Source organism: Oryx dammah, unplaced genomic scaffold (genome assembly GCF_014754425.2).
Source record: "Oryx dammah isolate SB20612 unplaced genomic scaffold, SCBI_Odam_1.1 HiC_scaffold_26, whole genome shotgun sequence".
In the NCBI taxonomy this organism is placed as follows: domain Eukaryota; kingdom Metazoa; phylum Chordata; class Mammalia; order Artiodactyla; family Bovidae; genus Oryx; species Oryx dammah.
In genome coordinates, this window is record NW_024070210.1 from 31,130,683 (window position 1) to 31,154,025 (window position 23,343).

The 23,343-nt window shown below is 43.1% G+C and overlaps 2 protein-coding genes across 2 annotated transcripts; both read left to right on the forward strand.

The window, feature by feature from the left end:
• The first annotated feature begins 1 nt into the window (after position 1).
• On the forward strand, positions 2 to 14,355 carry L3HYPDH (trans-L-3-hydroxyproline dehydratase). Its single transcript, XM_040226347.1, has 5 exons — positions 2 to 648; positions 4,368 to 4,537; positions 6,970 to 7,092; positions 7,179 to 7,316; positions 9,984 to 14,355. Exons 1-5 carry the CDS (start codon positions 141 to 143, stop codon positions 10,107 to 10,109), a joined length of 1,065 nt encoding a protein of 354 aa, XP_040082281.1. The 5' UTR covers positions 2 to 140; the 3' UTR covers positions 10,110 to 14,355.
• A 2,101-nt stretch (positions 14,356 to 16,456) lies between these two features.
• On the forward strand, positions 16,457 to 19,595 carry GPR135 (G protein-coupled receptor 135). Its single transcript, XM_040226346.1, has one exon. The coding sequence runs from the start codon at positions 16,457 to 16,459 to the stop codon at positions 17,957 to 17,959; it is 1,503 nt and encodes a 500-aa protein (XP_040082280.1). The 3' UTR covers positions 17,960 to 19,595.
• The last annotated feature ends 3,748 nt before the right edge of the window (positions 19,596 to 23,343 follow it).

Sequence of the window (23,343 nt, forward strand, 5' to 3'; positions counted from 1 at the left end):
TCGCTTCCGGGTCTCGGCTCGGAGGCCCCGCCCCCTGAGCCGGCGACGCGGCCTGCCTCTCTAGCGCGGAGGGAGCGGGTGGGTTCGCAGCGTGAAGCGCGTGTCTGCGTGGCGGTAGAGTTCTCTCCCGAAGGCAGACTATGGCGGGGCCGCTGACTGTGCCCTGGATGCCTCCACATGACCCGGGGACGCCGGCGCTGTCGGTGGTGGACATGCACACAGGCGGCGAGCCCCTGCGCATTGTGCTGGCGGGGTGTCCGGAGGTGGTCGGCCCCACGCTGCTGGCCAAGCGGCGCTACATGCGCCAGCACCTTGACCATGTGCGGCGACGGCTCATGTTCGAACCCCGGGGGCACCGGGACATGTACGGAGCTGTGCTGGTGCCGAGCGAGCTGCCCGACGCGCACCTGGGCGTCCTGTTCCTGAACAACGAGGGCTACAGTTCTATGTGCGGCCACGCTGTGCTGGCGCTGGGCCGCTTTGCGCTCGACTTCGGGCTGGTGCCGGCGCCTCCGTCCGACGCCCAAGAGGCACTGGTCAACATCCATTGCCCGTGCGGGCTGGTGGCCGCCTTCGTGGAGTGCGAGGGCGGCCGCAGTCGTGGCCCGGTGCGTTTCCACAGTGTCCCGGCCTTCGTGCTGGCCACAGGTAACCTGCGGGACCCTTCCGGCCCTGCAGCCGGGGACCCAACTAATTACACTAACTGTCTCTGTGGCCTGGAGCCCACGAGCGCAACTAACCCACCCCACAAGCTTTTACAGTCAAACAGAAGGTAATTGTAAATGCCTGCAAGTGTATGTCAACATCTTAGCCTTGTGAATTTGTGTGGTGCATGCAATTTGATTGGGGCTTCTCTAGTGGCTCAGCAGCAGAGAATCCACCTGCCAGTGCGGAAGACAGGAAGTGAGGTTGAGAAGATCCCCTGGAGAAGGTAACTGCAGCTCACGCCGGTATTCTTGTCTGGGAAATCCCATGAACAGAGAAGCCTGGCAGGCTGCAGTCCATGGAGTCGCAAAGAGTGGGGCACGACTTAGCCATTCAACAACAATACTCGTATTGATTATCTCGCAGACATGTCCATCTGTGATTAAGGAAGAGCCTCGAGGAGTACAGAATTACCTGTTTCCCTTACTCAACGCTTCGTTCCCCTCTCTCAGGCATTCCAGAAGATTTTGCAGTTGGATAAACCAGGGTCCACTAGGGTCAAGGAAAGTGCAAAGAGCAACCACGTACTGGGCTCCAGGATGGCTCAGAATATGCTTGCTGAGCACGTTATTGACCCCTGACAAGTTAGTAAACACAGGTTGCTGGAGCTCATCTGTAAAAAGTGTCTTCCCCACTTCTTGGAGGAAGAATTAAATCTTTTCAAGAATATACAGCTGTTGCTGCTCTTGGCTTTTTAATAACAGGAAAAAGTGTCTGGGTCCAAATCCTGACTCCTCTTTAAAGCTATGCAGCCTCATTTGCTTTCCATTCCTACTGTGTCTTCATTTTTATCTCCATTGAGTTTTTTTTGAGGATTTTGTATACGTGAATGCCAGGTACCTAGAAGTTTAAAAAATGACTTAGCAGCAGTAGCAGCAGAGATACAAAGACTGCAGAATATATCAAGTTGCTAGTTCTTTAGAAGTGCATAGCCTTGAAAAGGTTTTGGTGGGTTCTCTAGTACAGAGCCTGTATGTGATGCTAAACAATGTAATTATAATCCTTACAAAGAGGGAGATCCTTAAAAATCCTATTAGTGAAGGCTGAATTCTATCAGAGGAGGCTTTAGTAGTCTGACTAGAACTGAGCTGGGTGCTAATTTAGTCAGTACAGGGATAGGGTTATCACTCCTTTTCTTCAAAGACTTCAAGCCATGCAAATCATTCTGTTAATTTAATCTTGAGCCTCCGGATGGATTGGGGTTCCCAATTAACCTGTTTATGAATGTTATGAACGATGCAGTAATAGCCCAGGTGTTTGAGAGTCTTAGAACAGCCTCAGGCAGCTGAAACACACAAGTTATTAAAACCTGATACCATTTGCCCAGAAGAAATGGTGTCACATCGAATTGGGAGGGCACATAAGGGAGATGAGAATTTATGTTAGGGTTGCATCTCAAAAAACCTCAACTGTTAACTGGCTTGGTTACCTGACTCCCCGCCCCACCGTCCCCACCAACCGCCAGGCCACCCCAGCAGCAGATTAGAAGCACTCTAGATTTTGTGGGAAATGACAGCTGGCAGCAGGATCACCAGCTGTGTACATCAGTTTGGAGCAGCCAATACGACAAGCACAGTAGTACCTGAAAGCATCCTTGTGTGACCGTAAAATAATCAGTGGGCATTTATGGTCACTTTGAGTCATTAAGAAAAGGAAATCCTTAAATTCTCTACTTTGAAAGTTGCTTAAAAGGCAGACTGATAGTGTTAAAGATCGTTGCTCTGCCCCTTCCCATCTCTGTAACCTTGTGGAAGGGATTCCATGCCTTCGTGTCATCTATAAGGAGAGGATAACAATAGTCCCCACCTCAGAGTTGCTGAGTTCATTGCTATGCCACCCAGCTAAAGTGAAAACTAATTTTCATCACTGTATTTAAGTACTAGAACAGTATGCATTCAGTGAATATTTTTGAGTAAATAAATGAAACTCAGAGCAGAATATGTTCTTTGGTCCTTGTAAGAGCCCTATTCCTGCTGGAAGTTAAACTTTGGGCTTTCATATTAATATTTATTGTATTCCTAATCTGCCAAGCATTCCCCACACATTATCACATGAAATTCTCTAAACAATCCTCTTCGGAAGGAAACAATTCCATTTTTTACGTGAGGACTCCAAGGCCACACTTAGCTTTCCCCATCTGGCAGTCCCTCATCTCCATGTATTTTCTCAGTCTCCTCTAATTAAACCTGCTTTGCATGTTGCATCAACATCAAGATAAAACGTTTTTCTCTTTTGCTGTTAAATTCCACTGGCATATTTTACTCTTGATTATAAATTTGCTCTGACACAGTATGTGTTAAAAGGATTCTGTGATTCTGCTCTGAAACTGATAGCTCCCTAAATGTCTTTGTATGACTCACTGTGCAAACCAAGGAGTATAAGAACTATTTTACTTTTCACAACTTAATTTCTAAATTGAGACCCCTTTACCCTGTTGGTTGACTTTGCCTCATCCTTCCATGGGCCCTTTTCTGATATATGTGTGAGCAAAGGTTTCTTAAAAGTTCCATCTTGGAGACAAGGGCCTTAACCACTTGCATAGTTAACCAGGGAAACATCATCTACCCCATCCAGTGGACCCTGCCGCTGTCTCCTCCTCCCTCTTCCTGTTGCTATCTCTGCCACATCCCTTAGCCTCCTCACTGTGCTGTGGGAAAGACCACACAGGTCTGCAGTCAGAACCTTCAGTCTCTTTTCTTGGCCTAGAGGAAATTTCTTTACTGACCAGGAGGACTATTCTCCCTTTGGGACGCTCCTTTGCCAACAAACCTTCCCCTGATAACTTAGGTCTCCATGAACCAAAAATAGAAAGACCTGCTTTCTGACCTGCTGTATGCCTCCCCAAGAGGCAGTGATCATTAAGCCTATTTGACTTAGGGAGGAGAAAGAGAAGAAAATGCAAAGAAAGGTCAACAGTTTTAATGTCCCCAAATATCACCAGCCCCATTCCTTTGGAAATACAAATTCAGGATTTCAAACAACTGCAGTTCAGGTGAAATTTGGGGTATATCAGGGACTTAAAATACCCAAATAAAAACCCTGATGCAAAATGATACTGTAAAGGCCAGTGATTCTATAATGGCTTTATTCTGGATATTTGCCTGCAGGATACTTCCTTGAGATGAAAATTTCTAGATAAATAAGTATCTGAAACTTGGATAGAAAAAAAAAAATTTTTTTTTTCATTTTGTTTTGACGTTATAGCTGAAGAAAACTAGTTTGTGAATAGGATCTCAAATCCTCACTGTTTTAAACCATTCCCAATAGTATGAGAGGGACCTGCATTTTCCTTCATAGTTTTCACACATTCATAGCCCAGAGTTTCCTCTCTCTCTCTGCTTCAATGATGTTTTCTAGAAAAGATCCTCAGAATAGTTAACAAAATATGTAACTATGATTTAGGAAAAACATTTAGAACATTCAGACGTTCTAAAACTTACATGAACCTCATTGAAGTTAAAAATAGATGTACTTAGCTAACGGTCTGTTATTATTTACTTGATGCACATTCATTTTCAAAATTAATTTTTGCTGCATTCCTAAGATAGGAAAAAGTACCCTTCGCCTCCCCCACCCCCCCAAAATACACATGAATTTAAAATGATGTGAACTTTATTGCTGAAATACTAAAAAAAACTTATTTTCAAACACATCTCTTTTAGATTTCCTGGTGGATGTTCCTGGTCATGGAAAGGTGGTGGTGGACGTCGCGTATGGTGGCGCATTTTACGCATTTGTTAGAGCTGAAAAGTTAGGACTCGATGTCTGTTCTGCAAAGACAAGGGACCTCGTGGCTGCAGCAAGTGCAGTGACGGAAGCAGTGAAAGCTCAGGTCAGTACCGCTGCTACTGCCATAGCTGAGAGCCTCCTCTGTGAAGGAAATATACATGACGTCTACAGAAGTTAAATATCTCTACATTTAGATTACTAGTCGTACTAAGAATAGGGTGCTGGCTGTAATCTTAAACTCTAGAGCAAGACTACCTGGGTGTTGTAGATCTGCCATTTGTTGCTTTTGTAACCTTGAACCAGTTACATTGCCTCCATGTGCCTCAGTTTTCCTGTCTGTAAATGGAAATTATGAAATTGGTGCTTCATAGGGAGTTGTAAGAGTAAGTCAGTATGTGTAAAGGACTTAGAATAGTGCCTCCGCCATAGTAAATGTTCAACAAATGACAACTGTTAACTTTAAGAATAAGTAATAATGTAATTTGTGGTCATTTAAACAAATAGAAAATAGATAATATTACACTTTGAAATGCTTTTGATATATGTAGTCATTCTGCAAAACTTGAAAATAATGAATGTCAAATATAGCTTACAAAATAAATTTCATTAAATCTGATCAAAATTTCTCTTATTTCGCAAGAATATTAATTCCTAGTTAGTGAATTTTTTTCTATATTGCTGAGAAGTAATAACTCCAAGTAATAACTCAAGTAACTCCAGTTTGACTTGGGAAAACTGTTGTTATAAAATCAGTTTAGATAATAAGTAATTCTAGAATATTCTTTCACTTCTAGCACAAGTCTGACATTTTACCTAATTGGGTCCAATATATAAAACTCATATACATACTTGAATGTTTTAGCATATGAAAATTTAATTGTCATTCTAAGTAAAAAATAACTTAGGAAAGACAGAATCTAGAATACTTCTACTAATAATTATTTAAGGCCTATTTAACATATCTGAGGCTTTAATTTAACATAATAACCTATAACTTTATAACCTAAATAGCAAAATGAAAATATATACTGTAACCCTGTTCTAAATTATCATTTTTCCAGGACTTCCAATACAAATATGTAGAATCATTTTATCATGAAAACTTCTAAAACTCTGGACTTACATCTGTTTTCTGTTCCAGTTAGAAGCCAGCTAATAGTTTGAGTTAACAATTTGATGCAAAATAATTTGACCTTATTTTTTAATAAAATCAAGAGGAAAAGGCATTGTTTTCTTAATAGAAGGAGGAAGTTTGAACTTCTCATTAAAGCTGGAACGTCCCACTAGGGTGGTGAGGGGTGGACTTTGAGGGAGGAAGGGTTCTGAGGAAAATATGAGAAGTTCTGTCAGTGATGAAGCAGCCAGTAGTTCTACTTTGTGAATTGCTGACTACTCATGCTGCTTATGCAGATGTAGGCAAAGGCCATTTGGGAGGAAAGGGGGCTAAAGTGGATGTAATATAAATTTGTCCCTATCCTTGTAACAAACGTTTACCAAGGACTTATTGTATGTCAGATACTATGTTAGATGCTGGAGACCAGAGGAAGAACAAAGCCCAGCACCTTCAAGGAGCTCAGTCTAGTGGGGGCAGCATCCCTGTGTGCATTGTGACGTACTGGAGCCGGGCATGGGGGCTTTAAGGGGATGGAGAACAAAGGTCCAATATACAGGCTTCTTTAACTGGGTTATAGATGGACTCCTTGGATTTTAAGACTCCAGTCTCTTCAACTGCTTTAAATGATAGGTAAGTGGTAGGGGAATGTACTAACCATCGGGATACAATAGAAGTAAGATTATAGTCATTTTGGCCAGGCTAATAGACATTACAGAAATCCAGAAGTTAAACCACCAGATCTCCCAAGAATAGGAAGCATTGCACATTTGAGCCTGACCAAGCTTTACTGCTCATGTGACTTAGCTTCCCTGCCATTGCCTGCTTCTGTGTGTACCTGCTGCTTTTTAATGATACTGACTTCACCAATTGCTTCTCTTAACCTAATAGCTTCTGCAACCTTATACTTTTTACTTGCTCATGGCCTGTTACAGTTCTTGTGTTTATCTGTGTTTTTAATTTCAGCTCTAGATACTTATTGCTTGACTTTTCTGCATTATTCTCTTCAAGTTCCTTAGGGTGAGATAAGGATTGCCTTTCTCTTCTTGTTTGATCAGCCATGGCTGGCCTGTGAATTGACTGTCCTGGGGTCAATGCTGAGGTCAGTGCTTCAAAGAGTGCATATGTTTGGGGCTTAAGTGTATAAAATATGGCTATTCCTTTAGTAGAGGATATGTGCAGGATGACTTCCTTAGAAAGAGCTCAGAGTGTAAGAATCATAACTTCCAGCAAAAGTATCTTTATTCATCTAGAAAAATGTGTAATTTCTAATATGAATATTTAGTGTTGTGACCAAAAAATATTTTTTAAAATGATAAAGATGGAAAAATTATATCTAAGAGTACCCCATATCTGTTATTTAAAAGATAAATTTGAATGAAAATATTTGTTTTACATGTGGTTGTTAATTATTTTATTTACAGTTTAAAATTAATCATCCTGACAGTGAAGACCTTGCTTTTCTATATGGAACTATATTAACAGATGGAAAAGACACTTACAGTGAGGAACCAACCACCAATATCTGTGTGTTTGCAGATGAACAGGTATTAGAGCTGGGATTTTTAGGCACTCAGCCAGGTAATATGGAACTAGAACACTGTGAACACTATCTTCATTTATTCTGAAACAGGTTGACAGAAGTCCAACCGGCTCAGGAGTGACAGCCCGAATTGCCCTTCAGTATCACAAAGGGCTTCTAGAACTGAACCAGAACAGAGCCTTTAAAAGCAGTGCAACTGGCTCAGTATTCACAGGGAAGGCTGTGAGGGTGAGTGGTACTGTAGCTTCTTGTCTGTAAATGTCTTACTTTTGATTCTGGAGACCTGAGTTGGATGTTAGATAAGTTTCTTCATTAAGCTCTTAGAAGAGGACTGAAAAAGGACTGACAAAGGACGTAAGACTGAAAAAACTTCTGTTCAACTAGGATATTGGTTTTCAAAGTATGGAAAGGACCTTGGGGTCCTATCCATGGGTCCACAAGGTCAAAGCTATATTCATAATAATATTGAGATGCTGCTTGCTCTTCACTTTCATCATTTCACAAATGTACAGTGGGATTTTCCAGGAGCTACATGGTATGTGATATCTTAACTGACTGAATGCAGAAGCAAAAATGAGAATCTAGCTGCCTTTAGTTAAGCCAGACATTAAAGAGGTTTGTTAAAATGTAAAAAATGCCGTTTCTCATTACATTTTTTTTGTTGGAAGATGTAGCTATTTTCAGAAAATTTGTTTATTACAACATGCAACAGATTTATTATTTATAAATGAATTAATGAACAAATATGTTTAATTTCCAATATAGAAAATATTAATTGATATAACCTAAAAAACTCTTTGAGGTCCACATTCATTTTAGGATTGTTTGTTCTGGTTCTGTAAAAAATGGCCTAGTATTTTGATAGAGATTGCATTAAATCTGTACATTGCTTTGGGTAGTATGGCCATTTTAATAATATTATGTTTTCCAGTCCAAGAACATGGAATATCTTTTTGTTTCTTTACATCATCTTCAGTTTCTTTAATCCATGTGTTATAGTTTTCAGTATATTGGTCTTTCGCCTCCTTGGTTAAATTTATTTCTAGGTATTTTTTGACCCAGTTTTAAATGAGATTTTTTTTTAACTTTTTCTGATATTTCATTATTAGTGTATAGAAATGTGACAGATTTCTGTATATTAATCTTATATCCTGCAACTTAGAACTTTATTAGTACCAATAGTTTTAGAGTGGAGACTTTAGGGTTCTCTATATAGAGTATCATGTCATCTGCAAATAGTGACAGCTTACCTCTTCCTTCCCAATTTGGATATATTTTTTTTCATATCTGATTGCTATGGCTAGGATTTCTGATACTAGGCTAAACAGAAGTAGCATAAATGGGCAACCTTGTCTTGTTTCTGAATTTACCGGGAAGGCTTTCAGCTTTTCACCATTGAGTATTATATTGGCTGCAGGTTTGTCATAAATGGTCCTTATTATGCTGAGATATGTTCTCACTATACCCACTTTGATGAACATTTTTAATTATGAATGGATGTTTAATATTCTGAGATGCTTTTTCTGCATCTATTGAGATGATTATGTGGTTTTTGTCTTTCCTTTTGTTAACATAGTGTATCACATTGATTGATGTGTGTATGTTGAACCACCCTTGTGACCCTGGTATAAATCCAGCATTATCATGGTATATGATCTTTTTTTCTGTATATGATCTTTATTTTTTTGTATTGTTGGGTTGGTTTGTTGAGGTTTTTGGCCACTATATTCATCAAAGATACTGACCCAAATTTTCTACTTTTTTAGTGTCTTTGTCTGGTTTTTGTATTAAGGTAATGGCCGGTGATGTCCTCAAATCTTAGGGTATAAAGGGATCCTGAGACCAAAATGTTTGAGAACCATTAAACTAGGTTTAACTTCCCTGGTGGCTCAGAGGTTAAAGCATCTGCCTGCAATGCAGGAGACCTGGGTTGGATCCCTGGGTTGGGAAGATCCCCTGGAGAAGGAAATGGCAACCCACTCCAGTACTCTTGCCTGGAGAATCCCATGGGCAGAGGAGCCTAGTGGGCTACAGTCCACGGGGTCGCAAAGAGTCAGACACGACTTTGTTTTTATTCTATAGGAATATTCCATTTTATATAGTAAGATGTGAAAGTGCTGAAAAGTTGTGGAAACTAGAGTTCTTACTAACATAGTGCTAAGTATCTTAAGTCATGTCCAACCCTTTGAGACCCCATGGACTTTAGCCCACCAGAGTTAAAAAGTTCTTCCTTCCTAAATATGTTCTTTCCTATCTCATTCCCCATCTTGGTGGTGTAGCTGCACTTCCAGGCTAGACACTGTGGTCATATTTAACTCATCTCTATTCTCACCACCTGTGTACATCAGCCCCCAGGTCTATCAGTTCTGCCTCCAAAGTATCTCTATATTTTGTTCTGCATTCTCACTAAAAACTGTCCTCCTGTCTCTAGATTTAACTGATGAATTAAAGTTGCCTCTTAACAGGTTGCTGGGTTTCTAGTCTCTCTTTTCCCCAATTAGTTCCCCACTTTACAGCTAAACTTAATCTAAAAACCTGAATACAGTCACTTACCTTAAAAGCCTCCCAGTTGCCTATATGATCACTGTACTCAGTTGCATCCAACTCTTTTTTGACCCTATGAACTATAGCCCACCAGGCTCCTCTGTTCATGGGATGCTCCAGGCAAGAATACTGGAGTGGGTTGCCATGCCCTCCTCCAGGGGGTCTTCCTGACCCGGAGATCAAACCCACGTCTCCTGTACTGTGGATGGGTTCTTTACCACTGAGCCACTGCGGAGGCCCACTTAACTCTGGGATTTTCTTTAAAATGATAAAATTTGAGAATACAACTTTTAGGCTAGGTAAACTATGCAGGCAATACCTTGATATTCTCCTTTAATCATCTTTTTTCAGGAAGCAAAATGTGGTGATTTTAAAGCTGTCATAGTGGAAGTATCGGGACAAGCGCATTACACAGGTACCGCAAGTTTTATAGTAGAAGATGATGACCCACTGAGGGATGGATTTCTTCTCAAATAACTTCTATGGCTTGTAAGGGCTTTCTTTTCCTAGAAATTGTTATCATTAGTTATTTTTCTCTGAATTATGTGGAAAACTATATCCAAATTGTACATGTAAACCAACATAAAGTCATTATTCCTCAGTTTGTACATGTATATTGGTATAACTATCACTTACAGAATATAAAGTATCCAAAATGCAGAATACTTTTCTAATTATTAACACATCAGGTAAAATTAAAACCTTAGTTCTTCTTACTTACTTAGTTCTTATTACTCTGTGGTAGTCACTGTGATATTTTGTTTTAAATGCTCTAAGCTTGAATTGTAGCCCTCACAACAATGGGTCTTACAAGTTCATTATTTTAGTCTTTCAGTTTTTGAGTATAATCATGCCCTCTCTCTGGAGAAGGAAATGGCAATCCACTCCAGTATGCTTGCCTGGAAAATTCCATCGACAGGGAGGCCTGGTGGGCTTCAGACAACAGGGTCGCAAAGAGTCAGACATGACTGAGCACACAGTACCTGCCCTTTCTCTAAGCACGATGTAAAGGAAATATATTATTATAAAGTCCACAACACTTAGCAGTCATAAACTGGGAAGGAGGGAGGTAGTCAGCTTCTTTGGGTGGAAGTTGTTGTAGCTGCTGCTGGGATGTCCTCTAAGCTGCAAAGACCAGCTCCTATCCCCAAGAACTTGAGAGAAGACCAAGAATTAGGCTTCTGATATATCATTAAGGCTCTTATAAAAGGGTTGTTTATTGCATTATTTAAGTATAGGTATACAGTCGGAGTCAATCAGTGAATCTCTATAGTGGGGCAAATCTCATACTCTACCAACTACATGCTGCTGCTGCTGCTAAGTCGCTTCAATCGTGTCCGACTCTGTGCGACCCCATAGACGGCAGCCCAACAGGCTCCCACGTCCCTGGGATCTCCAGGTAAGAACACTGGAGTGGGTTGCCATTTCCTTCTCCAATGCATGAAAGTGAAAAGTGAAACTGAAGTCGCTCAGTTGTGTCCGACTCTTTGCAATCCCATGGACTGCAGCCTTCCAGGCTCCTCTGTCCATGGGATTTTCCAGGCAAGAGTACTGGAGTGGGGTGCCATTGCCTTCTCCAAACAACATGCTAGGTAATTTAAAACATGAAAGAAATGTTAACTGTTAGCATTCTGGCTAGTTAATTATCTGTGAGTCTGTTAAAAAATTAAAGTTTGATTATTATAAAATGAAATACTAAAAATTAATCAATGTGATTCTCTTAATATTCAGTAAACTTTTATAAAATGAAATAACAATGAAATTTTTATTATAAAATGAAGTACTTTATAAAATGAAATACTAAAAATTAATCAACATGTGATTCTCTTAATATTCAGTAAACTTTTTTTGAGGTAATATTTCTCTTTCTTAGCATACAGTGAAGTAATTAATTCATTTCAACTGGCTCTGTCATCCAGCAAGTCTGTACACACCCTGTTATTAGGTTTGTGATTGAATTACCTGTCCAAAATGAAGACTATAAAGTTAATGTTCTTGATTTCCTTGTTAAATACACAAAACTAATGTTTTCCACTAATTATCTCTTAAAATTTGTAGTAAAGAATTCATTTACCTCCCCAAAAACACTAAATATGACCAAGAAATTTTCTACAGATTAAAGAGATTTTCTTTACTTTTTTTTTTTTTTTGGCCAGAGAAACATTTTTTTCTTTTTTAAAAAGTATTTATTTTTTAATGGAAGAATGATTGCTTTACAGAATTGTGTTGGTTTCTGCCAAACATAAGTATGAATCAGCCAAAGGCATATGTGTGTCCCCTCCCTCGCCCGTTACGCTTTTGAAAAATAGAAACAGAACTACTGTTTTCTCTCTAAATTTCACAAGTCACGTTAATTTTTTAAAAAATGCAGACTGACATTTAGTAGGTTTTACTATTGTTTCAAAATTCTCTACAGACAGTGCACCTTCTGATCAACTGCACCCTGGCTAGCACCCCTTCTGCCCGCCCCTGGTACGCCACTGTGTTTATCTCATTTATGGATATGAGAGAAATGGTAGTCAGATATGTTAAATTACTCTCCTAAGGTCACATTTGGGGCTTCCCTGGTGGCTCCCTAGTAAAGAACCCACCTTCCAATGCAGGAGACACGGGTTCAATCCCTGGGTCAGGAAGATCCCCTGGAGAGCGAAATGGCAACCCACTCCAGTATTCTTGCCTGGGTGGCAAAAGAGTCAGGCATGACTTAGCAACTAAACAACAACAGGTCACATTCGGGGCTGTCATTCTAGCTCTGCTGGCTCCAGGTCCAGTATTTTCCTGCTATACTTACTCCATTTCTGAGACAGTCAGAACTTGTTTTACGATATAGTACTTTAAACAAAAATATTCTGTTACCTAAACATTGAAAAATAAATACTGCCTAAGTATTCCTAAATTCTAATCCAAACCAGAGCCACACGCTTGCAATAATATTCATTCCTTCTGTATTTCACCATGCCTTCCACAGAGTCAAAAGCACTAGGGAAATCAACAGCTATTCCTCTTGCTTCCACATGTCTAATCAGTCATGAAGCCTTATTGATTCTGCCTTCTAAATACTGTTCACTTCTCTCCCTTCCCATCCTTGCTAAGGGGCCTGCCTCATCACTAAGCTCTTTCAAGCAACCTCCTTCCTGTCACTGGTTCCTTCCTCTAAGCTATTACTAAGTATCATCATGACAAAATGAAACAAACACCCCTTGTCCGCCTTCTCTCTTCAGCCTGCTGTCACCCTTTTCAAGCTTCTAGATTCCTTACCCTCTGATCATTAGTATATTTTTTCATCTTCCATTTGCTACTCAACTATTACAGTCTGGTTTTGACTTGATTACTCATTGGAAGCTATGCTTGATCTAACCTAGATTTAATGGTCACCCACAGGTTTATATGTTAAAAAGCAGATTCATTACTTTGCCTACAAAGGCCCATGTAGTCAAAGCTATGGTTTTTCCAGTAATCATATACAGATGTGAGAGCTGGACAATAAAAAAGGCTGAGCACCAAAGAATTGATACTTTTGAACTGTGATTCTGGAGAAGACTCCTGAGAGTCCCTTGGACAGCAAGGAGATCAAACTAGTCTATCCTAAAGGAAATTGTCCTGAATATTCATTGGAAAGACTGATGCTGAAGCTGAAGCTCCAATATTTTGGCCACATGATGCAAACAGCCGACTCATTGGTAAAGACCCTGATACTGGGGAAGATTGAAGGCAGAAGGAGAAAGGGATGACAGAAGATGAAATGGTTGGATGGACCACTGACTTAATGGACATGATTTTGAACAAACGCGGGGAGATGGTGAAGGACGGGGAAGCCTGCTGTCCTATAGTCCATGGGGTCGCAAAGAGTCAGACACGACTGGGCGACTGAACAACAACAGGGGTTTACTTAATCCATGGTGGATGCTGGCGCTTGCTTCCGGCAGGCAAGTGTGGTACATTTTGGAGCAGGAACCTCTATACCGTTGGTCCAGAGCTCCAGGGAATAGGAGCCAGGAACTTGGGTTCTATCCTCGGCTTCTTGTTTGTGCTCTTTCGACCTGTCTGCTGATGCTCTGAGGTGGATGTCTGTGGATTTGGTCAGCACCATTCCTTTCCCCTTCTTTTATCAACAACACTCTCCTTTTCCTTTGGGAAACTATCCATCCCCCACATGTAGCCTTGCTGAGGCCGCCAGGTAAGGGTACTCCAGTCAGACTCTCCCCACCAAGACCTGGGATCTTATGAGAAATGACATAAGGTCTGAAAAATGGTTGTAGCAGACTTATTCCTGTAGATCCCTAAAGAGATCGCTCTCAGTTCCTCTACCTGTGGAGTTGCCCTGACTTCTCTTGCTCTTGGGGTTAGCTATTAATTAAGACTATCCTTTTGAACTCCCTCTATCCTTCTAGCCAATTCTATTTTTGCTTAAATGAGACAGTAATTGTATTGCTTATACCCAAAGACCTCAATCCAGACACTAATCCTTAAAATCTCTTCCCCTCCTTTACTGTAAATGCTTAGTTCAGACTCTTGTCATTTCTCTCCTGGGCTATTACAATGCCTTTTCCTAACTGGTCTCCCAGTTGCCAGACTCTTCCTATAGTCATTATATGCTTAAACATCTATGACATTGTAATATACTTGTGTTTGCCTAAAACTGTAAGGTTCTTTGGGCTGGGATCCTTGTTTCTGAAAACCTAGTACAGAGAAGGTTTTCAAAAGAAAACGAAAGTAATCTATTATATGTTTTTGTCTTAGTGGTTTTCAGCTGAGGTTGGCCCCCCTCTCACCCTCTTTCCCAACATTTTGCAATGTCTGAAGACATTTTTAGTTATCACTACTGCCATCTCATGGGTAGCGACTAGGGATACTGTTAAACATCCTACAATCCATAGGGTAGCCTCCAAAAGAAAGATTTATCTGGCTTAAAATGTCAGTAATGCTGAGACCAAGAAAGCGAGTCTTATTTTACCACCCTGCTGTGCTGTGTTTAGTTGCTCAGTTGTGTCTGATTCTTTGCAATCCCATGGGCTGTAGCCTGTCAGGCCTCTCTGTCTGTGGGGATTCTCCAGGCAAGAATACTGGAGTGGGTTGCCATGTCCTCCTCCAGAGGATCTTCCCAACTCAGGGATCAAACCCAAGTCTACTGCATTGCAGGCAGGTTCTTTAATATCGGAGGCACCAGGGAAGCCCTTTTACCACCTTAAATGAACTTTATACTGTAAATTTCTAGTAGGATATTTTTCCCCACCCAAATGAGCACCCAAAACACTAATATTGTTGATACTGAGACCTGAAAGTATACTAATCATTCTTTAGATCAGTGTTTCTCAAACTTGCATCAGAATCACTTGCAGGGCAGAGTCTCAGATTCAGTAGATTTGTGGTAGGGCCTGAGAATCTGCATTTCTAACAAGTTCCCAGGTCATGCCAATGCTGCTGGTCCAGGGTCCACACTTTGCAGACCACTGCTTTAGAGAACCTAAGGGTTTATTAATTACACTTTCCCCCGTACGATGCCATGCCCAGAAACTTGAGACGCAAGCTTCCCTGAGCAGGCAGACCCTTCCTGTTCCTGAAATCTTTCTGCCAGATACCTGGAGCTGCATCTGTGGGGACTCCAGCACCTTAAACTCAAAACATACCACCTTCCAGAGAACTGGCAAAGACTGAAAGCAGGGCACGGAAGCAGTGACTCTCCCCTCTTCCTTGACACATGTGAGACAGTAACGGTCCTGAGGGCCAGGCCCTTGAAAACAAGGTGACATCCCTTCTCCAGGATCCGTATCCTAGCTCCTCAGAGCACCTGTATCAGAATCACATTGAGAATTTAGATTCCTGGGCCCATCCTCAGTAATCCTGGGAGTCAGCCAGTGACTGCATTTTAATAAGCTTACTACATCAGTGGTTCTCAAAGCCTGGTCCTTGGACCAGCAATATCATACACCCAGTAACTTGTTAGAAATGCAGATTTTCAGACAGGACCCCATACTTACTGAATCTGAACCCCTGAAGTTGGACTCAGTCACTTGTGTTTTAACAAGCCTTCCAAGTCAGCAGTCCCCAACCTTTTTGGCACCAGGGACCGGTTTCCTGGAAGACAATTTTCTCACAGAGCTGGGTGAGGCAATGGTTTAGGTTTCACCCGATTCTCACCTCCTGCTGTGCAGTCTGGTTCGAACAGGCCAGGGACCTCTACCGGTCTGTGGCCCAAGGGTTGGAAACCCCCTGCTGTAGGTGACTCTTGCCTGCTCAAGTTTGAGAATACCTGGTTTAAGTCTTTCTGCTCCCTCATGTTTTCATGCTCCCTCCTAAGATCTCCGAATTTAGACTTTTCCACTTCAGGTTCTAGATCCCTTTCCTACTTGTAGACGTCAGAAGCACCCACAGGAAGCAATCACCCCCTCTCCCCTCCCTACCTCTCTGTAGAACATGCATATGGAACCAGAGAGTGTGAGAGTGAACCCCTACTGAATTCGGCCATCTATATGAGGGCCACTCCCGTTTTAATCTGGCCGGCAGTGGTCCCCAGGAGCTCCACCTGGCACTCTCTGAAGCCTACCCGCCCTGGCCGCGAAACCTTAGGGAGAAGGGATGTCCTGGACACGCTTTTTCAAGGGTTCTCGGCCCACGGCCCGCCCCGCGCTCCTGCGTAAACACGCGGTTCCCTTGACAACGCCTGGAACGCACGTCAAAGGCTCCGAGAGTCTCGGGGGACGGTCACCCCTCCGGCCGAGCGCGACCCCCGGCAGAGGCCTCTCGGCCCGGCCCCAAGCCACCTCGGGCTTGCGGCCTCCTCCCCTGGTGCGGGATGAGCAGACCTGCGGCCGCCGCGGGGCCCCATGGAGGAGCAGCCGCCGCCGCCGCCGGTCCGCCCGCCAGTGAGCACGGCCTTATCGGGCAGCCCACACCCCGGCGCCCCCTCCCCGGCCGGCACGCCTGGCGGGACTTCCTCCGCGGCGACGGCGGCGGCCGTGCTTTCCTTCAGCAGCGCGGCGGCCGCGGCGCTGGGGAACCGGAGCGACGTGAGCGGGGCCGACAGCACTGGCGCCGCGGCTGGCGGCGGCCTCGGCGGGCGCGGGGCGGCGGGGGCGGCGGGGAGGCCGCCGCTGAGCCCCGAGGCGGCGCCGCTGCTGTCGCACGGGGCGGCGGTGGCGGCCCAGGCCCTGGTCCTCCTGCTCATCTTCCTGCTGTCTAGCCTGGGCAACTGCGCGGTGATGGGGGCCATCGTGAAGCACCGGCAGCTCCGCACTGTCACCAACGCCTTCATCCTGTCCTTGTCCCTGTCGGATCTGCTCACGGCGCTGCTCTGCCTGCCCGCCGCCTTCCTGGACCTCTTCACGCCGCCGGGGGCCCCGGCGCCCGCCGCCGCCGCCTCCGCCGCTGCCGCCGCTGGGCCCTGGAGCGGCTTCTGCGCGGCCAGCCGCTTCTTCAGCTCGTGCTTCGGCATCGTGTCCACGCTCAGCGTGGCCCTCATCTCTCTGGACCGCTACTGCGCCATCGTGCGGCCGCCGCGGGAGAAGCTCGGGCGCCGCCGCGCGCTGCAGCTGCTGGCGGGCGCCTGGCTGGCGGCTCTGGGCTTCTCCTTGCCCTGGGAGCTGCTCCTCGCGCCCCGGGAGGCCCCGGCGGCGGCGCAGAGCTTCCACCGCTGCCTTTACCGGACGTCTCCGGACCCCGCGCAGCTGGGCGCGGCCTACAGCGTGGGGTTGGTGGTGGCCTGTTACCTGCTGCCCTTCCTACTCATGTGCTTCTGCCACTACCACATCTGCAAGACCGTGCGCCTGTCGGACGTGCGCGTGCGACCCCTGACCACCTACGCGCGCGTGCTGCGCTTCTTCAGCGACGTGCGCACGGCCACCACCGTGCTCATCATGATCGTCTCCGTCATCTGCTGCTGGGGACCCTACTGCTTCTTGGTGCTGCTGGCCGCCGCCGGGCGGGCCCAGGCCGCGCAGTCTCCCTCCCTCCTCAACGTGGTGGCCGTCTGGCTGACCTGGGCCAACGGGGCCATCAACCCTGTCATCTATGCCGTTCGCAACCCCAACATTTCGATGCTCCTAGGGCGCAACCGGGAAGAGGGTTATAGGACTAGGAATGTGGACGCTCTCCTGCCCAACCAGGGACGGGCTCTGCAGGCTGGAAGCTTCAATCCCCTTCGAAACCGCTATACCAACCGCCTGGGGGCCTGGAGCACGATGTCCTCTTCCAACCCGACCAGCGGGGTGGCAGGGGATATGGCCATGTGGGCGCGCAAAAATCCAGTTGTGCTTTTCTGCCGAGAGGGACCACCAGATCCTGTGACAGCAGCGGCTAAACAATCTGAATCCGGGGATACCAGCCTCTAAGGAGGGTTGGGATGCACAGCTTATGAAGGCAGATTTCCACCCACTTCAATTAACTAACGGGTCGAATCGTGCATTTCATAAAGCCAAACGTTTAAAAAAGAGACAGAGGGGAAGGCTTACCCCTTCCCTCCAAACAACATAACAAGACAATGTCCTTCAGAAGTGCCAAAAAGAATGTAAAATGCAAAAATTAAAACGATCTTACACCACACAACCAAGCATTGTGAACTGTCAGTGCCCAAAATGACAAAAATAAAATTCACAATTACTGAAAAGCTCATATTACAGGAATCATACTGTGAAACAAACCAACAAACTCATTGAATGCGACTGGTATTCATATACATAGAGTTCCAGGAAAGAATGAAGACCTTAGGAACTGCTTGAAGGCCCCTCTAAATCACCAGCATTCAACAGAACTTCAGATTTCTAGAACCTGCACCTCTGACACATGCCTAGGGTGCTTAGCTTAGGAGTTACACAATTTGGTGCATTTCCTTCCCACCCCCACCCCATAATTTTTGTAGGAAATTTTAAATTCATGTCCCATTTAAAACCATTTTAGGATTTTGAAGGTGGTTTATTACTATAAAGTTCAACCATTTCAGGGGCAAACAGTATGAACATAAAGAAATGTGGCTAATTTTTAAAGTATTTTGAGATTATATTTAGAAATTAGTGTGCAGCATCAACTCTCCTCCCCCAAAATATTTGCCTTGGAAGCCTTGAGACTTTGACCTTACTCTAACCTGCTACTTTTGTTTCTAATGATTTAGAGGTGCCACTCTCAGAAAGATTTCACATTCTTAAATGATTTTCATAGTAGAAAGTCTTTGCATTTGAAGTAAATTTGATTTTTGTATGGAGCCAAAAGTGTAATTTGAAGTCAAGTTGATTGAATCATGTGAATAATGCATATATACATAATAGGAGAACTCTAAAGTTACCGGCTTAGCTATCCTACGTAGCTTTCAACTAATTGAAAATGATTCCAAAGAGGAATTCAAAAAATATTTTGAGAAGTGGATGCATTCTTGGAATGAGCATAAGGCTCTCCAAGAAGATCGACATGTTCTCCTACATTTGGAAGCTTGGGTATGTTTGTTTTTTTAAAAAAGTTTCTTTATAGACATGACATCTAAAATAATGTGATCTTTATTTGAAAGGAGAATGGCTATGAGATTATTATATGTAATAGAGTATTCATAACTTAAGCATAAAGTCAGAGAGGTAATTTAATCACACTGGAAATACCTTCAGAAAGGTGCAAAATGAACATGCTTTTTTTAAAAAAATTCAAAGCACGATTCAGAATTTGTATGGGTGAAATTTCTTATTAAATGCCACTGTACATAGAATCATTTGCTCAGAATTTTGAAAGATGTTTTTTGTGTTTTCACCCTTTCTTCCATCTTACTCCTCTTTTCTTCAGTGTTTCACAGCCTTAATTGAATAAGTACTTTAAACTAGATATGAAACGTCAGCTTTCCTATAAAGATTTTAATGTGAAATGGCCATCTTTTTTTCCTTGTAAAGTCTTTAAACATCTTTGTTAGTATTTAATTTTGTGTGTGTGACAGATGGGTATATGTCATTATTTTGTAATCAAAGATGGAAATATATGATTCTTGTCAGAACTAAAGATGTTTTAATGTTTTTCCCTTTCTCAAGGCATAACGCAACCAGAAGTTTATGAATTATCTGTATATATCTTCCTATACTAAATGTAGTACAGAGTAGATGAGATCACCTCTCCTCTTTAGCACTTAACTATAACACTCAGTGCAGCTGAACTCACATTTAACAGGTCTATCCTGTTAAAGGCAGAAAAAAAAAAAAAACAGTCATGTATTTTTCACACTGAGCAAATGGAAGTCATGTCTGGTATTTAGAGGAAAAAGATAAAGTCTTCCAATGAGGAAACTGAAATTCAACAACTGTGAATAGTAGCAGAAAAAGAGAAATCTTAGGGGAAGGAGCAAACATGTTGCAAAATAAGGTATTGCCTGGGAAGAAGAATCGGAGAAGGCAATGGCACCCCACTCCAGTACTCTTGCCTGGAAAATCCATGGATGGAGGAGCCTGGTAGGCTGCAGTCCATGGATCGCGAAGAGTCAGACACGACTGAGCGACTTCAGTTTCACTTTTCACTTTCATGCATTGGAGAAGGCAGTGGCAACCCACTCCAGTGTTCTTGCCTGGAGAATCCCAGGGGAGCCTGGTGGGCTGCCATCTCTGGGGTCACACACAGTCGGACACAACTGAAGCGACTTAGCAGCAGCAGCAGCAGGAAGAATTGAAGGAAGGCATTTAAAAATAAACATAACATGAGGTAAACCTGCTTCATGAATGAGGCGGGGAAATCCATGAGACTGGGCAATCTAGGGTGGTGGCATGAAGGACTGTAAGCAGAGAAGGAATTCTCACCCTAACTCTTGGTAGGCAGGCGTGGGAAGTTTTAGGAAGGGGATGGCTTGGGAAGGAGATTGTTCTGTTAGTGGTTCTAAGAGGAATGGTGGGTAAGAATGGAGAGAGAAAATTGCTAATATGTTCCTGAACTATTTACAGTGTTATGTTTGTTTTTAAATTTGAGGTTATTCAACTTGTCAGTGATAGAACTAGGACCTGAACCTCAGAGCTCCATATTCCCTTCTCTATTCTCTATTGCCCCCACAAGATCCATGAATGGAACCACTGAGGAAGAGAAGTTGTGGTACTGTCATCATCACAAACACCATGATCAGCATCACCATCTACTGGTTTTATTTTGTATGTCGTGTAGAACAACTTCCTGGAGTGCTAAGGAAACTAAAGGGTAGAAATCACATTACCTGCCTTAAGAAGGCATACAGCCTAATTGAGGACTTTGTGCCTTATAAAAATTGCCCATAATCAGTACTCTTTAGTTTATCTGTGAGAAAGAAAGGGTGCAGCATTTTCAGAAGTGGTTATCAAAGAGAGGAGATGGATTTGGAAGCAAAAGACATGTCGATAAAGTCCAAGAGTCATCTGGTCCAGTCGTAAATACTTGGAGACAAAAATTAGTGCCTTGAATAAAAGATGTGAAAGAATGACCTGAATATTTAAGACTTAGACCTTTCCTCATGACTCTGTGGAAAAAGGAGAAAGAGAAGCTTTGCAATATTGGCATGTATTAAATATTGCTTAGACATAAGGCCAGAATATAATTCTTCATATCTCAATCTGCTCCCAGCTCAAGTATTTCATTTAAATTGCAATAACAAGTCATACTTAGCATAGTACATGCATTAGCTCATTTAATCCTCAAAACAACCTTCTAAGTGGGGCAGGGGTGTTGTTATTATCACACAACCCATTTTACAGATGAAAATGCTGAGGCACACACAGGCTTTGTCTAAGATCACACAGGAAGTAAGTGCTAGATTTGTCCCTAGCAGACAGGTGCCAGAAGTCTCATCTTAACCACTAAACAGTACTGCTTCTCTAATTTGTAAAAGATAACGGGAAACCTGGGAAAGAGCCCAGGAAGATAAAAACAGGACTTCCCAGATGGCGCTAGTGGTTAAGAATCTGCCTGTCAATGTAGGAGACATAAGAGACTTGGGTTCGATCCCTGAGTTGGGAAAGTCCCCTGGAAGAGAGTATGGCAACCCACTCCAGTATTCTTGCCTGGAGACTTCCACAGACACTGGAGCCTGGTGGGCTCCAAAGGGCTTCATAGGGCTGCAAAGAATTGTACCCAACTGAGGAGACTTAGCACAGTACAGATAAAAACAATTTTCAAAGCAATGGGAAATAGATATCATAAAATTTAAAAGAAAGTATTTGTTTAATTTGGGGAATGGCTGTATAAGATGTGTGTTTTAAAAATATATGGAGAGAATTTGAGCACTTATTTTCTCATATAAACCCCAGTCCTGGATGTCTCTAATCATTGGCCTTCTCTATTCCTGCGCCAGGGTGACTGAGCACAGCTGGAGAAAATTAAGAGTCAGATCAGTTAGTGCCCTCTGCACCTAGAACCCATAGTCTTGCCTGACCCTTCTACCCTACCCAGCAATATGAATTTCTTCTCATCAGCACTCTTTCTGCCTACTTTAGTGACCCTTCAAACTTTCTCTACTCAAACTTTTCACTAGTTCTTTCTTTTTGGAAGATCAGTTTTGCTCCTACTTCTTGAAGGAAATAGAAGCCATCAGATACAGATACCTTCATATTTTAGCCATCAAAGGAAACACACTAAACTGAATTGGCACCAGTTCTCAGCTCTGTCTTTCTAAAAGTAAATAGTCTGTTCTCCTCACCAGCTTCAGGAACCTCATGCTGCTAATTGGCTCCTTTTTGTGGTAGCCTTTTGTAGTAGCCTTTCCTGCTGAACCAAATCCTTCCCATGAGTTCTTAAGCATTCTCACTTAAAAGAAAAAACAAAACCTCTCCAGTTTATCCATCCCATTTCTCTCGCTCCACTCCTGCCCTTCAACTAAACTTGTCAAAAGAATTGCCTACACTTCTACAGATCTTGATCCTAGTCCATAATGTTCATGGTGCAAGAAAGTGAGTTTTATGCAACTCAATTTTCCCAAATCCCCTATTCTGCCAGGTGGCAGAAACTTAAGATGGGTTTAAATAAGCCCAGGCCCTATGGAATTTTCTAGCACCAAGGCCCAGTGAATGTCAGTCTTCAGTGGCCATCTGTATTGCATCCGCTGAAGTACCCATCTATGTGTCTCTGATCACATCCATGGTTGTGTGAATTATCCCTGCTCAATCTGAGAGATTAACAAAGGTCTGTCTAGTCAAAGCTATGGTTTTTCCAGTGGTCATGTATGGATGTGAAAGTTGGACTATAAAGAAAGCTGAGCGCCGAAGAATCGATGCTTTTGAACTGTGGTTTTGGAGAAGACTCTTGAGAGTCCCTTGGACTGCAACAAAGATCCAACCAGTCCATCCTAAAGGAAATCAGTCCTGAATATTCATTGGAAGGACTGATGCTGAAGCTGAAACTCCAATACTTTGGCCACCTGATGTGAAGAACTGACTCATTGGAAAAGACTCTGATGCTGGGAAAGATTGAGGGCAGGAGAAGAAGGGATGACAGAGGATGATTTGGTTGGATGGCATTACCAACTCAGTGGACATGAGTCTGAGTAAACTCCAGGAGTTGGTGATGGACAGGGAGGCCTGGCATGCTGCAGTCCAGGGAGTCGCAAAGAGTCAAACACGACTGAGCGACTGAACTGAACTGAATATGAGAGAACACAACTCTCAACTTAGCCAAATTTAGAGCCCTTCTTTGGACACAAAGATTATTACTCCATCTCAGCACCAACAGAGGGCTGTGACAACCCCTATAATGCTATCTCAGGCTAGTTTTTTTAAATTGATTTTTAATATTTTTGAGG

What these genes read in the sequence shown, in the direction of transcription:
- GPR135 (XM_040226346.1), top strand. Translation starts at nt 16,457, where the DNA reads ATGGAGGAGCAGCCGCCGCCGCCGCCGGTCCGCCCGCCAGTGAGCACG.
- L3HYPDH (XM_040226347.1), top strand. Translation starts at nt 141, where the DNA reads ATGGCGGGGCCGCTGACTGTGCCCTGGATGCCTCCACATGACCCGGGG. An exon ending in GGCCTTCGTGCTGGCCACAG is followed by an intron (nt 649 to 4,367) that starts GTAACCTGCGGG and finishes CATCTCTTTTAG; the next exon opens with ATTTCCTGGTGGATGTTCCT. An exon ending in GTGTGTTTGCAGATGAACAG is followed by an intron (nt 7,093 to 7,178) that starts GTATTAGAGCTG and finishes ATTCTGAAACAG; the next exon opens with GTTGACAGAAGTCCAACCGG.